Here is a 16251-nt window from a genome sequence, read left to right on the forward strand (position 1 = left end):
ATAAGTGGAGCCCCTAAGCAGTGAGGATGCGTTAAAAATTAAGGATAATCTAGGTATGGCCTGAAAATTAAATTAATACTTTGCCTCAGTAAAGATGATAATGGGGGCAAAGACAAGATGGCAAATGGGAGTGAGTGTATAGAAGTGGAAATTACTACATCCATGTTGGAAGCAAAACTCAAAGTGCTTAATGTGCTCAAATCTGGAGGTCCAGGTAATCTCCATCCCAGAATACCGAATGAACCGCCACATGAAATTGCAAATCTGGTAGCAAGGATTTTTAATAAATCTGTCAAATTGGGGGGTGGTACTGTATGACTGGAGAGTAGTAAATATAACACTTTAGGAGACAAAAAGTGATCCAGTCAACTACAGATTTGTTAGTCTCACCTCAATAGTATGCAAAACTTTAGAATAAACTTTGAAGGAAAGAATAATTAAAGACATGGAACTAAATGGAAAATCAGATAAAATGCAACATTGATTTACCAAAGGTAGATTGTGCCAGACTAACATGATGTCTTGCTTTGATGAGATAAAAGATTTTTTAGACAAGGGGAAGTGGTAGAGCTCATCTATCTGGACTTCATTTAAGCATTTGACATGGTATCAGATGGTTAATCATTAGTTAAGGTGGAGAACATGGGGATTGGTACAAGAATTGTAAGGTGGATATGGAACTGGCTACAAGGAAGATGACAAAGGGTTGTGCTGAAAGGAAACCTGCAGGGCTGGAAAGAGGTTATTACAAGAGTTCCTCAAGGATTGATCTTGCTTAATATTTTCATTCATGATTTTGGCACACAAAGTGTGCTAATGAAATTTGCTGATGACATAAAGTTGGTAGGCATCATCAATACAAAGGGGGACTGGAATATTATACAGGAAGAATTGGATGCTTGTAGGGGATAAAATGTCAAAGAAACCCACCACAGTAGCATTTAACTTCAAAAAAAGGAACTACACAAAAATGAGAAAGCTAGTTAGACGGAAATTAGAAGGAACAGTCACAAGGGTGAAATGCTTGCAAACTGCATTGAAACAATATAAAAAGATCATAATAGAGGCTCAAACTAAATGTATACCCCCAAATATTTAAAAAAATTGGTAAGAGGACCAAAAAAGGTCAGCATGGCTAAACAGCAGAGTAAAAGAGGGCAGGTAGAGGCAAAAAGGCATCCTTTAAAAATTGGAAATCAGATCCGAATGAGGAATATAGGAAGGAACATACACTCTGTCAAATCAAGTGTAAAAGTATAATAAGGCAGGCCAAGAAAGAGTTTGAAGAGCAAATAGCTATACAATTTATTTTAAGTACATCAGAAGCATGAAGCCTGTCAAACAGTCACTGGGGCCATTGGACAATCAAGGTGCTAACGGAGCACTCAAAGACAAGGCCATTGTGTAGACTAAATGAATTCTTTGCAACAGTCTTCACTGCAGAGGATGTGAGGGAGAACCCCACACTCAAGTCATTCTTTTTTAGGTGACAAATCTGAGGAACTATCCCGAGAGTGAGGTGTCAGTAGAGGCGGTTTTAGACTAAATTGAAGGAAGTTCTGAAGGAACTCTTAATTTTAAATTGCAAAACTACTAACTCTGGTATGTAACCTATCACTTAAATCGGCGCCTGTGCCAGATGACTGGAGGATAGCTAATGTAATGCCGATTTTTAAAAAAGGCTCCAGAGGTGATCCTTGAAATTACAGGCTGGTGAGTCTAATTATACATACAAAATCATAGGTTTTAAATTAGCTGCTGCCACTCAAGAAAGAGATCTTGGAGCCATCATGGATGGTTCTCTGCAAACATCTGCTCAATGTGCAGTGGCCGTCAAATGCTAACAGACTATTAGGAACCATTAGAAAAGGGGTAGATAATAAATTGAAACTATCATAATGCCACTATATAAGTCCATGGTATGCCCACTCCTTGAATACTGTGTGCAGTTCAAGTTGCGTCATCTCGAAAAAGATATATTAGAATTGAAAAAGATGCAGAGAAGGGCAGTGAAAATGATTCGGTATCTGGAACAGCATCCAGAGGAGGAGAGATTAAAAAGATTGGGACTGCTCATCTTAGAAAAGAGACGACTAAGGGGAAATATGATAAAGATCTATAAAATCAAGAAAAATCTGGAGAAAGTAAATAGAGAAGTGTTATTTACCACTTTCCATAGCACAACAACTAGGGATCATCGATGTAATTAATAGGCAGTAGGTTTAAAATAAACAAAAGGAAGTACTTCTTCTACACAGTGCACAATTGTTGCCATGGGATATTGTGAAGGCCAAAAAAGTATAACTAGGTTCAAAAAAGAATTCGATAAGTTCCTGGAGGATAGGTCCACTGATGGCTATTAGCCGGGATAGTCAGGGATGCAACCCCATGATCTGGGTGTCCCTAAACCACTGACTGTCAGAAGCTGGGAGCAGATGCCATGCATCACTTGAAATTGCCCTGTTCTGTTCATTCCCTCTGAAGCATCTGGCACAAGCCACTATCAGAGACTGGATATTTGGCTAGATAGACCATTGGTCTGACCCAGTATGGCTGTTATGTTCCATGCTTATGACTTAGGTTTGAAAAATTTCTCCAGCACCACCAGCACAAGGATGAAGCCTCCTTGCCCAGGTGAAGCAATATCTACACCTCATGTCCCCCAGTAATGACACCCACAATTAAAACCAGTTGTGTTCTGGTTTTGTATTATATTTGTTTGTAGCATTGTCAATCAACTTTCTATTGAATGAACTTTAACATTGTAATTTACTCTGCCTTTTGTGGGGGGTTTTAACCTGGTTTCCCCTTCTTGCTTCACTCGTCTTTTTCTTTCCTATTGTCTGTGTTGTTTTAGGTGTGTGATGTTCCTTCTTTTCCTTCTCTTCTTCTGTGTCCTTATACTTCGTTGTTTTCTTTCCTACGTATTGTACTGTACCTTCTCACCTATATTTTTGGTCTCACATTTCTTCCACTTCTTCCCAAAGATCTATCTTTCTCTGTCTATGCATCTGTTTTGTACTCCCCATTTGCTTTCTCACTCACCCCTCATGTCCACCCTTTCTCTCTTTTATACCCCTCTTTCTCCCTACACGTTCACCCATCCGCCCACAGGCTCCTTTCTGCATCCTGTTCTACCTAAAATAACAGCAGCCCCTGAACTGCTCTGCTTCATCAGTTAAGCCCCCTCCTGCAGGAAAATATTAGCAGTACTACTGGTCTCCCTTCCCTTTCTCTTAAAGGAATAGTGGCTCCTGCATCATTCATCTTCTAGGCTTTTCTTTTTGCTCAGGCTGCTCTGCTCCCTAGCTCCAGTATGCCCACTTGATTTTTTTTGTTCCAAATTCCTTATCGCCCCAGCAAGTGAGTTTTTCAAACCCTGTTTATGCATTCAAAATTATTCCCCCACCCCCCCAAACCATTGACAGATCTTTTTTTAGTACTGCCCCAAACTATATTTATACTTTAAAACAATGATACTTGAGTGATTCAGGAAAGAAAAACAAGTACCGCATGTGCAAGAATAGTAATTTTCTCATCTTGTAGCACATACATTTGGTCTGCTCAAGCCATGAAAAAGAAAATTATCACTCCATCTACAGCTCCCATAAAATCAGTTTCTCATCTGACTTTATTATTCCTAGTTTCTGATTTGACAGTCAGTAATCTTGTCCACTGAACTGATGAATTGCTCTTTCTGCTGCCACTCTTCTCCCTCTACTGGAATACTGATGTATTCATGACATGCTGGGGAAATGTTTCGAAATAGTACAGTAAAAGCCAGCCGGAGGCCCAACATGCAGAATTAGGCCCGCTCAGAATCCTATATAGCAAAAACATTGTTGATGGGGGGAGGGGCAGGGGTAATAACAAGGTGGAAAGAGTAGACAGTAGCAAGAAAGAGGACAACCAACATATATGTATCCGTTTAATAGATAAATGAAAAGGTGTCTGTTTAACTGATTGGCACAAGCCGTTTTAAAGCAGTAACCAGGTTTAAATAACTGGACCATTGTCAACATTTTTAACAGAAAAATAGGCAAATATATTGGCTCATTTTAAGGGCTAGTTCATCGTGTAATTTTGTTTCAGAATTAAGTCTTTTGTTTTACTTTTGGCTAAACTGGTTTATCTCCTTCAACAATGTGCAAAAAAAGAAAAGAAAAAAGAAACCTTATTGATTACAATGCCTGTGACAGCTTCCTCCATAACAAGCCAGAACTGTGTTAGCAAATAAGAGCTGTGACATAAGTTAGAAAAATTCAACATCAAGACTATAATTCTGTCTTTTAACTTTCCCTAGATATACAAGTATTTGAGCTCAGTGATGATGTGATGTTAGGTTCCCCATGAACTTGGGAGAAACCAATAGGGTCTTTTCCCACTTAGATTCTGTAGCAGAAAGAAGAGTTTTGCATCATTCAAGAAAGAATTTGAGATCTGTTACCACCTGAATCACTTGCTTTTTTGCTTATGTCACAGACTTAATATTGAGTGTAATGTATGCATTTTACATATTATAGAAAACAACTGTCCAATTTGTCCATATCTTACCTATAGTGTGGCACCCAAAACTAGACACAATTCTGCAGTTTGAGGCCTCACCAGTGCCAAGTAGAGAAGAACAATTACCTACTGTGTTTTACTTGGGACACTCTGGTTAATACACCCCAGAATGTTATAGTCTTTTTTGCTACTGCATCACATTGTTGACTTATGTTCAATTTGTGACGCACTATAACCTCTAGATCCTTTTCTTCTGTACTAATGCCTAACCAGTTATTATCCATGTTGCATTTGTGCCTTTGATTTTTCCTTCCTAAGTGTAGTACTTTGCACTTGCCTATATTTTATTTTGTTGATTTCAGACTAGTTCTCAAATTTATCAAGGTCCTTGCTTACAACTCCTCTGAGCTTAGTGTTGTCCACAAACTTTATTTCCGCATTGAAGTGGACAATATGCTTATAAAGAGCATAAATGGTGACTGGTAAATTTGATTCTTAAAATTCTTTAACATTTAATAATCTAAAATCCCAGTCCTGGAAACACTTAAGCATGTGTGTGTACCATTGCTCACATGAATAGTCCCATTGTCTTCAATAAGACAACATACATGAATGTTATGCATGTGCTTAAGTGTTTGCATGCAAGCTCTAGGACTTCAGTGGTGCTACTCACTGCAATTAAAGTTTAGCATGTGCATAAATCTTTGTAAGATTAGGATCTAAGATGTCATAAGTAACAGGTAATTAAATTTGTTTACAGTATATGGCCCCGATCTTGCAAAGATTTACACACCTGTTTATCTCTATGCAATGTAAGTAATCAGATTAATGTCAGTGGGACTATGCATGTGACTGAGGGCTTGTCTACACTGCCACTTTTGTCGGTATAACTTACAGTATGTCACACAGGGGTGTGAAAAAACACACTTCTGAGCAACATAAGTTACTCTGACAAAAGCATCGGTGTGGACAGCGCTATGTTGGTGAGAGAGCTTCTCCCGCTGACATAGCTATCGGCGCTCATGCAAGTGGTTTTATGATGTTGAAGGGAGCGCTCTCTTCCGTTGGCATAGAGCCACTACACGAGCAATCTTACAGCAGTGCACTTTTATCGGTACAGCTGTGCTGCTGTAAGCTCGCTAGTGTAGACATGGTCTAAGACTTCGCAGGATCAGTGCTTGTGACTTTAAATTGGTAATTTTACTTTAACATTTTAATTCACAGGGAAAAAAATCCCTGAATTTTAAAAATATTTTTGGAGTCAGTTCATAGAAGAGTTTAATTTTGCAAAACTTATGGTTACTTCCAAGTATGCAAAGCTGCTAATAATCAGAAATATTTTTCACCAAAGGTTTGTATCTAGGGCAGTTAACTTACATGATTAACTCAAAAAAATTAATCGCGATTAAAAAATGTATTGCGATCAATCACACTGTTTAAACAATAGAATACCAATTGAAATGTATTAAATATTTTGGATGTTTTTCTACATTTTCAAATATATTGATTTTTATTACACACAGAATACAAAGTGTACAATGCTCACTTTATATTATTATTTTTATTACAAATATTTGCATTGTATAAATGATAAAAGAAATAGTATTTTTCAATTCACCTCATACAAGTACTGTAATGCAATCTCTTTATCCTGAAAGTGTAACTTACAAATGTAGATTTTTGTTGTTGTTACATAGCTGCACTCAAAAACAAAACAATGTAAAACTTTAGAACCTACAAGTCCGCTCAGTCCTCCTTCTTGTTCAGACAATTGCTAAGATAAACAAGTTTGTTTACATTTACGGGAGATACTGCTGCCTGCTTCTTATTTACAGTGTCACCTGAAAGTGAGAACAGGCGTTCGCATGGCACTTTTGTAGCCGGCGTTGCAAGGTATTTACATGCCAGATATGCTAAACATTCGTATGCCCCTTCATGCTTCGGCCACCACCCCAAAGAACATGCTTCCATACTGATAATGCTTGTTAAAAAAATAATGCGTTAATTTAAATTTGTGACTGAACTCCTTGGGGGAGAATAGTATGTCTCCTGTTCTGTTTTACTCGCATTCTACCAAATATTTCGTGTTCTAACAGTCTTGGATGATGACCCAGCACATGTCCCTTTTACGAACACTTTCACTGCAGATTTGACAAAACGCAAAGAAGGTACCAATGTGAGATTTCTAAAAATAGCTACAGCACTTGACCAAAAGTTTAAGAATCTGAAGTGCCATCCAAAATCTGAGAGGACGAGATGTGGAGCATGTTTTCGGAAGTCTTAAAAGAACAACACTCCGTTGCGGAAACTACAGAACCCGAACCACCAAAAAAGAAAATCAGCCTTCTGCTGGTGGCATCTGACTCAGATAATGAAAATGAACATGTGTTGGTCCGCACTGTTCTGAATCGTTATCGAGCAGAACCTGTAATCAGCATGGATGCATGTTCTCGGGAATGGTGGTTGAAGATTAAGGTACATATGAATCTTTAGCGCATCTGGCATGTAAATATCTTGCAATGCCGGCTACAACAGTGCCATGCAAACGCCTGTTCTCACTTTCAGGTGACATTGTAAACAATAAGAAGGCAGCATTATCTCCTGCAAATTGTAACCAAACTTGTTTGTCTGAGTGATTGCCTGAAGTAGGACTGAGTGGACTGTAGGTTCTAAAGTTTGACATTGTTTTATTTTTGAATGCAGTTATTTTTTTGTACATAATTCTACATTTGTAAGTTCAACTTTCATAATAAAGAAATTGCATTACAGTACTTGTATTAGGTGAAATGAAAAATACAGTTTCTTTTGTTTTTTACAGTGCAATATTTGTAATAAAAATAAATATAAAGTGAGCACTGTACACTTTGCATTGTGTTGTAATTAAATTCAATGTATTTGAAAATGTAGAAAACATCCAAAAATATTTAAGTAAATGGTATTCTATTATTGTTTAACAGTGCAATTAATCACGATTAATTTTTTTAATTGCCTGACAGCCCTAGTCATATCACTTAATTAGATACTGCTCAACACCATCTATTAGCTTAGGCAAAAAATGAAGATATTAAAAATAAAATGTTGGGCAGTAGTTACAAAATCTGTGAATCAAAAACGTGACCCAGCAGTTTTGTAAAGAACCAATAATTTGTGCGTGAATACCTGGAAAATTAAATTGAGTAAAAACAAAAGTGAAATTTACCTATTCAAAATATATTTAATTGTGCAGTCTGAATGGAATGTAAAAAGCAAAACGGTATCAGTCTAATTAATATATTCAGTTTTAACAAAGAACGTTTATTTTTTGAATTATTTTAAAATATCCACTTTAAATGGGTTGTGCCCCTTTAATTTCAGTGTGCCACTGTACAGCGGTCAGTGGAGCTGCTGACCTAGGAGCTTGAAGCAGTTAAGGATTCTTTAGAATAATTTGTCTTGCTCGTCATCATTTTAGCTTTACATCTTTCTCATGAAAGGAAAAGATTTTTCTTGCTGATGCTTCTTTCTTTTAACCCCAAATAACCCAGAGCGTAGAAAGTTGGCAGCCTGTGTCTTCATCTGTGTGTTTTGACAGATGTAAAGTCGTGAAGACTCATAGCCTGGGAGAAGGGACATTCCCACTAGTAAATCTACCTAGCTGGAAAAACAATAATGCGAACTGTATTAGATATTAAATGGCACCTTTTAAGGCAAGATTGGTGGGTGACCCTTGTGAAAGGAGTATGTATAGGGTGGGGTGAGGATGAGTTACATACATGGGGTTAGTTTCCTGCTTGTTTCCTATACAGCCTCTACTCCTGGGCGTGACGTGAAGACTTTAAGGTGGGGAGGGAGGCGCCCTGTTTAAGGGAGTCTGGGGAGCGCTGCTGGAATTGACCTACGTTAATCGGATCCCAATTTGTGCAGGGGGAGAGGTTGGTTAGTTATTTCTAAAATGAGAAAATTGTAGCTGATGAAGACGTTACTGTATCATTTCTTCAGCCATATCCCTCCTCCCACGAGTCTGCCTCTCAGAATTCACTTGGTTGGGAGGGGAGGGGTGGGTGGGTGATGTGGACTTTGTTTTTGTAGGGTCTTCACCTCCCTCCCTTTTTGCAAAGCAGCTTCTTGGGTAGGAATTGTAGGGCTGTGGGAGGAGAACAGCTGCGTTTATTGCCACCAGTGACCTAAAAGCGACTGTGGGGGCGGGCCAACGGGGAAGGGAACATCCCGGCTCACCTACGCTACTTATACACCCCTGGCCATAAGGTGGGATCCTAGAACGCTGCCCCACTTCGGACCTCAGTGAGACTCTGAAGGGGCCTCCTAGGAAGTGAGTGGGGACCCGAAGCCGAGGAAGAGGCTGGCTCTGCTGCTGTCAGCGTCCAAAGCGGCGGCAGCAGCAGCCCGCTGTCTTGGTGGTGGGCTGGTAACATCTCGGAGCCTCCTTAACCGCGGCGCCACCTTAAGAGCCCGCTGACTTTTCTCGTTACATTGTAGCAGCGGAAAGAATGTCGGCGCGGGCCGCGGGTGACGTCAGAGGGGAACAGCGCAGAGCGGCGGCGGCCAGGCAGCGGCGGCGGCGGCCCCGGCACGGAGGAGGAGGAGGAGAGAGCGGCCCCGGCCCCTCCGCCACCACAGCGGCAATGGCGACCGTCGGAGAGCGCAGGTCCCTGCCCAGCCCGGAGGCGATGCTGGGGCAGCCCTGGAGCCACTGGGTCGATGCTGCTAAACTTCACGGAAACGATGGTGAGCAGAGCGCCCCCCCCCACGTTCCCCGGGGAGCTCGGGAGCGCCCGGGCACGGGGCCACCCTAGCCGGGCACCGCTCCGGGAGAGCTGCCCCCGGGAGCCTTGGAGGCGGAGCGCCGCCGGGGGGAATCTGTGCGAGCCCCGGGGCCGGGACCGGGACCCTCCTCCCCGGGATCCTGGGCACGCTGCTGGAGGAATCTGTGCGAGGCAGGGTTTCCTGCAACACCCCTGTCTCCGGGATGGATCCTGGGTGCACTGGACAGAGGGTCTGTGTGAGCCCGGGGACGGGAAACTCCCCCTCCCCCATCCCTGGGATCTTGGGAGCGCTGGTGGGTGCGTGAGAGAGAGACATCCCGGTGGGCACCTTGCGCCCCTGCGATCCCGGGGGCACCAATTGGAGATGTAAGTAAGTCCTAGGGGCCGCCCCCCCCCCCCGGTATTTTGCATACTCTGATGGAGGAGGTGTGTGAGAGTCTCCAGTGGGGCATCACCCTTCAGAGGTACACTGTTGGAGGAACTGTGTGAGCTCCAGGATCCTGGGTGGACCGGTGGTCTGTACCTCATATCGATGCTGGTTTTTATGGTAGGGAACGTGCATATGCAAGTTCTGTATGCCAGTCTCACCTGTATATCTGTGTAGGACCACACAGGGTTTTGGCAAGTGTACTGGTGGGTGACTGCATCACCACGACTCTGTAAGCCCTAACGGCTGGGTGTTCTTTTGTTTTTGTTTTTTTAAGGAACAGCATTGGAAGAAAGTTTCAAGGAGTATGGGAAAAATCGAGAAGCGATGCGACTCTGTAGAGAAGGTGAGCATGGTTTGTTCTTAAGAAGAAACGTGCATGAAGAGGTTTCCCTGCTTGTAATTATGTTGTAAGAACATGCATATGGAGAAAACTCACCAGATCTTTGAAACCATTGTTTTATACCTAAGGTTCCTTAGTGGATGTCTTAAGGTATTAAATGGACTCTTAAAACCAAAGGTATCCTAATAAATCTGTCTGACTTACCATATTATTCAGACCAGGTTTTTAATTGGTTAGCATGATGATCTTTGTCCCTAAATAGTCTCTAGCGGGCCACGATATCTTTGGGAGCAGCACCCATGGACCATTCTACAGTATCCTCTGTTGTTGTTTTCTAAATTGACTTGATCAGTTCTATTTTAGTACTAGAGCACTGATCTACTTTTTTTCCAATCAAGTCAGTGCCTCATGTTTTTTACTTAGGACAGTGTTAATACATAGTGGGAGAGTGGCATACAGACAGCAAGCAGTAAAGCAAGGATAAGCAGCCTGAACTTGGACAAATAGAAATACTGTTTACCGGTGTAGACAAAAGTCAGTAATTTTGTAACTGAAGATGAAAAAAACAGTAATAAGTCTGGTTTTCATGTTTGACTGGTTGTCTCAATTCAAAGACACTGTTTACATCAGGGCAGTGGCCTCAGAATTTTCGAATGTTGCTAACATTGATTGAGCTCCACTGGTGGTATTATCATTGGGAAGTGTAGCATATATGAGCTAGGGGTGTGTTAAACATTGAGTCGGTTAGACCTGTTTTGAGTAGTTTATATGACAGTTGAAAATGTCAGTGGTAGCTTACAGCCAGACTATAGTAGGGATCGAAGCCTTGCTAAGGCTGGTAGTACTGACCTGCTGTAAGCAACAACTGGAAATTTGATGAGAATTTTGCTGCCAAAGACTGGGTCAAAATCAGTAAGCAGCAGCCCTTATAGGAATTGCAGTGGAGTGCATATTATGTGACTCAAAAACACTGGGATCTTTCTGCCATTGTCCCAGTATAATGTATATTTTAATCTTTGTTTTATAAGTTCATTCCTTCCACACAGGTGTGATAGTTCCATAGGTGCTTACATAGCATTATTTATGCCTGCTATATGAAGTGTTGTGCAAAATATTATGGAAACATAAAAAATCTTTACAACCTTAACTAATGGAACCCTGGCTCCATCAGTCAAGGCTGATTTTCAAACCTCTTTCTTCCTACCTTCAAGTATTAAAATGCAAACCTCTAAGGCAGGGGTTCTCAAACTGGGGGTCAGGACCCCTCAGGCAAGCTGTCAACCTCCACCCCAAACCCCGCTTTGCCTCCAGCATTTATAATGGTGTTAAATATATAAAAAGTGTGTTTAATTTAGGGGGGGGGGGGGAGTTCGCACTCCGAGGCTTGCTGTGTGAAAGGGGTCACCAGTATAAAAGTTTGAGAGCCACTGCTCTAAGGTTTCTGTATTTTGAAGGTTAACAGGGTGAATGAGATTCTTCTTTCACAGTCATGCAACTTGCCCCCTGAGACCGCACGGAGCCCACTGACTTCAATCTCATGAACAACTTGCAGGATTGGGGCCTAAGTTTGAAGGAAATTCATAACATACTATTAGAATTAAAGCGAAAACAACATTCTGTCAAGATTCTAAAAGGTCTATTCCTTTTCAGCCCTCTATCTTGGCAATTCATTCAGATTTTAAACCTGTATTTGATGGGATTATAATACCTATTATGTGGTTCAGAGAGAACCTCTCTTTACAGAATAAAACAAAAAGAAAAAAAAAACTTTTATTAATGCTTTTAGTGTTTGTCAGTAATGTTGATGGGCAACAACAAATGCCAGCATGTATCCATTTAATCATCCAAAGCAGACATAGAAAACTTTATAACTAAACCTTTTGGCCAGGGAAAATGTCGCATGCTAGAAAATGTGAACAGGGAAACTTTTTATACGTGACTGGACTCCTGCAAACTTTAGACCTCTGCACCAAAAATATATAGTCTGTCTTATCTATTGTATTTCTATGCCCACCATTGCCAGAGTATCTGAGTGCCTGAGAATCTTTTTCATATTTATTCTCACAGCACTCCTAGAAGATGGGACAGTGCTATTATCTGAGGCACAGTGAGACCAAGGCCCAGATCCTGAAATATTTAGGCACCTAACCCCCCAAGTATTTTTGAGGATCTGGGCCTAAATGACTTGCCCAAGGTCACACAGGAAGTTTGTGACAGAACTGAGACTTGAACTTAAGTCTTAAGGTTAGCACCCTAACCACTGGACCATCGTGTTTCTCAGTTGGTGGCTACTTGTCTCTCACTCCAAGCTGCCACTCCTTTCCCTTCAGTTGACACACTATATACAATCATTTGTTCTCAGATCCTCAAGGATATTTACCAAAGGTAGAATCTCAGTGGACCCTGTCTAGTGTTGCTTTTTAAGATTCGTATCCTTCCATGCTGAGCTTTGAAGCACTGCATGGACCACAGCAGCTAGTGTGGAGTGTGAGCCCAAGATCTCAAACAGACTTTTGGATTGGGAGGTCTTTGGCAGCTGGGAGTGAAGACTAGACACCATTTAGCTCATAGAGTTGTATTTTAAAGTATTCTGTGTACTGGAATCTTTTCACTACGTTCAATATTTTACATGTAAGATTGTGCTGGAAATAATTCAGTACAATTATTTTTATCTACGTGGTTTATGTGACATACTGTGCTCCAGTTCATCCAACATCTTATCACCTACTGTCCATGAACCAACCAGGGATTCAATTCCCCTGCAAACCAGCTTCTTGCCATGGGACATAACCACAGCATATTGCATTGTATTCACTAGGTACTGTTCAGAAACAATGATGCATAAAGCCTAATCCTTTTAATGTACCTTCCCAATATGAACTGGAAACCTCAGTATAGGATAACATTCATATTCATCCTTCTCATCATAGATGTCGCTTGCCTCCCCATACTGGGGGGAGAGAAGGCACAATCTAAAGGGAAGGACATGCCCCATGTGTCTCCTCTGCCCAGCGACCCCCCCCCACCACAGGACCTCTGCGCTCTCCCTGCCCCACTAGAGTTATCTGCAGGTGGGGGACTCTGTCTTTTTCCTGGTGCACCTCCCCTCCAGCATGTCTGGCCACTCTCCCTGGCAGCCAGGCCTGGCTGGGGAGCAGGACGGAAGCGTTTCTCACACAGCTGAAGCTGGCCACTCCGGATCGCTGAGTCTGTGCAGCGCAGTAGCTGCTTGTGAGAGCCTCGCTAGTGAGGTGGTGTCGGCAGGCTGCCCCGGGCACGGCTGCCTGGGACAGTGGCCAAGCAAGCCAGAAACATGAGAGAGGGGACTCCGGCTCGCTTGGCCTCTATCTCCGATAGCTGGGCCTGGGCGGGGGTAGCCTGCCACCACTTCCCCAGCCAGGCTCACTCTCAGGCAGCTGCCACGCTGCACAGAGCAGCGACCCGGAGCACCCGGCGTGAGAAGCAGCTAGTCCCATCCCTTCCGCTCCCCACCCAGGCGCCGGTAACTGATAGTGGTAAACTTACGAGCATCTTTTTGCTAATTTCATTTTAGACAGAACTTTAGTTATTGTAGTATTTTTAATTTAATTTTAGTAATTACAAATACGGACACTGTGGTGGGATGGGGAGTTGTTAAAGATGTCTGCCATTGGCATCGATATAGTACTTACATGTGCACTAACATTCATCAATGTATAAAACCCTTCCAGAGTGGTTAGGGGAGAAAATTCTATTTGGTTATTACATACGTTCGTGTCTTGCCTACCCTGGAATGCTCTGTCGTGACAAAAGAGCTAATGGAATTATGACATCACAAGATCGGAGGCAGAGTAATTGAGAGAGAAAGGGCACTTTGCTTAGACAGTTTAACAAAAAACAGACACAAGCAAACAATTTTAATGTCTACTTAAATTTTGATGTCTAATGAACACATGAGGTGCCATACTTTCACCCTGTTCTTTCAGTAAATTCATGCGCGCACACATTATACATGTGAGGTTCCCCGTCCCCAAGAAGTCCTCTGAAAAAAAGAGAGAAGACCAGGCTTCACACACTTGATATTTTGAAGAGAAAAAACATACATGGAAAAAGAAACATTTTAGGTGTTCTCTGTATATCCTGTTGATAGGGTGGTCCCTGGGTGCCGCCTTCAGTCATTTACAGTGGTTTACAGATGACCTGCAATAAATGAAGCATAAGGGAAGACATCATTTGTGGTCGAACTCTTGGACTGACTCGGATGTCCCATAAAGAATTTTTGAATTCTTATGCCATGGTTGAAGAAGAGGTTCTTTGTCTCCATTCTAGCATCCACAAAGTCTGCCAGTGGATTTTTTTTCTAGCTGATTGAACTCAGTGGCTGATTAGAGTCCCTACAATCACGAGGAAATTTCGGATTACTTTGTGGACAAAATTGAGTAGATTCAGCTGTCTGCTTGGTGGCTGTAGAGTCAGATCTGAAGGGGACAAATGTTAGGTTTTATTGGATTGAGTTTAGGACAGTAATGCTCACTGACATAGTGCTGGGGATACTTCATGTCACAACTTGTCCACTGAATCTATGTTCTTCCAGTCTGGTAATAGCCAGTGGAAAAGTACTAAGTCCTTACGAATGGAGATTAACTCCTCCCTTGGGAAGGGCTGGTTGCCATTTTTATTTAGACCTTGTCTTCACTAGAAAATTAAAACACAGTCTTGAGGAATCATATCCACTAATATGACTTTGCAGTTAGCATAGACAGGACAAGTTTTGTTTAATATGTCAACTGGCTGTGATTAAACTCTACTGGAACTATAGGTTTAATCATTGCCAGCTGACAAGATGTTAAACACAGCTTGTTCCTATCTGTATCCACTGCAAAGTCACTTTTAACACCATGATAGTTAACATGATTCCACAAGGTTATTCTAAAGCTACCTAATTTTCTAGTAAAGCAAGCCCATGAAGAAGTTATTATGTCACATTTGCTCAAGGAATCAACACTCAACGCTCACAATATGGCTAACTGTTGTCCGGTATTGAATCTCATATTTCTTTTTAATAATATAGAGAAGGTTGTGGCAAAACAACTCTAGAATATCTAGATGCTTCAGATCTCCTTGTCAGTCAGGGTACAGACATGGATATGAGATAGAACTGCATTGGTAGATGGGTGAAGATGGGTGTCCTTTCTGATGATAGATCTATCAGCAGCTTGCTGTACTGTTCCCCATCAGGTGTTGCTGAATCACCTGTATACTTCAGTGCAAGTGGATGGTGCTGCCTTGGGTGGCACTATTTTTGCTTTGAAGAGCGTTCCTAGAAGGTGGTTGAGACAGTTGCACTTCCTTAAAGGTGCTGTCATGTGAAGTTCAATAGGACTTATCCTGTTGTTTTTGCTGATACAGATTAACACGGCTGCTACTCTGAAATAGGACTTATTGTATCTCCCCTTCTTTTCTGTGCGTATGGGGCTGCTAGGAGGGTTAGTTAAAAGGTATTTGCTGCAGTGCCTCCAGTGTGCCTATGACACTTTTAGATCACCTGATCCAATCAGTGTATGTGTACACTGCAGTTAGACCCCCGCTGCAGCCCGAGCCCCCTCAGCCTGAGCCAGGGTTTTTAATTGCAGCGTAAACATACCCGTCGTCCAGACTCTAAAGCTCAATCCAAATGAGACGGGGCAATATTAGCAGGTTGGGGGAACAACTGGAAGATATGGTGCTGATTAGGAAGCCCAAGCAAAAAGTTAAGTTTTATTCGGTTGAGTGTTGAGATGAGTTGGTTTCAAATTCTATGGAGGGCTTTTGGTGGAGCTGCTGGGTTGAGATGATTTTTGTTTTGTGAAATCATGTCAAAGGTTCCAGATAGGCCCTTGTTTGCAAATATTTTGTGTATATTTTTATTAAATTGAAATAAACTACATGAGTAAAAAGGCACAACAGTCTTAAAAACAGCCTTTGCACGTCACATTTAATATTTTATCAGGAAAATTTCCTCTGCATATCTCATTTTATGTTAATGGGATGTTAAGATTCAGACATCATACAAAGTGCTTCAAGGGCCTATGAGTCTTTTGGATAGAATAAAACAGTTACAGGTGGACAATAAAGGTGAGTTATGGTGCTTTAAAAATCATAAGTGTTTCTATTAGACAGTTTGAAAAATCTTGTGTTCAGAGATAATGCTACTTATAAGGTTATCTATAGTGTCTACTTTCATTCTCTCCATC

The 16251-nt window shown here is 41.6% G+C and overlaps 1 protein-coding gene across 4 annotated transcripts in view; it reads left to right on the forward strand.

The window, feature by feature from the left end:
• ATXN7 (ataxin 7) overlaps nucleotides 1-16251 on the forward strand; it is a 133347-nt gene that overhangs the window by 36271 nt on the left and 80825 nt on the right. For 3 of the 4 annotated variants that reach the window (XM_054034446.1, XM_054034449.1, XM_054034447.1), the window contains 2 exons: nucleotides 8983-9231; nucleotides 9974-10042. In XM_054034446.1, the coding sequence (XP_053890421.1) occupies nucleotides 8994-9231; nucleotides 9974-10042 (307 nt within the window). In that variant the 5' untranslated portion in view covers nucleotides 8983-8993. The remainder of the gene's footprint in view (nucleotides 1-8982; nucleotides 9232-9973; nucleotides 10043-16251) is intronic. The other variant, XM_054034448.1, reaches the window with a different exon arrangement.

Source organism: Malaclemys terrapin, chromosome 7 (assembly GCF_027887155.1).
Source record: "Malaclemys terrapin pileata isolate rMalTer1 chromosome 7, rMalTer1.hap1, whole genome shotgun sequence".
In the NCBI taxonomy this organism is placed as follows: domain Eukaryota; kingdom Metazoa; phylum Chordata; order Testudines; family Emydidae; genus Malaclemys; species Malaclemys terrapin.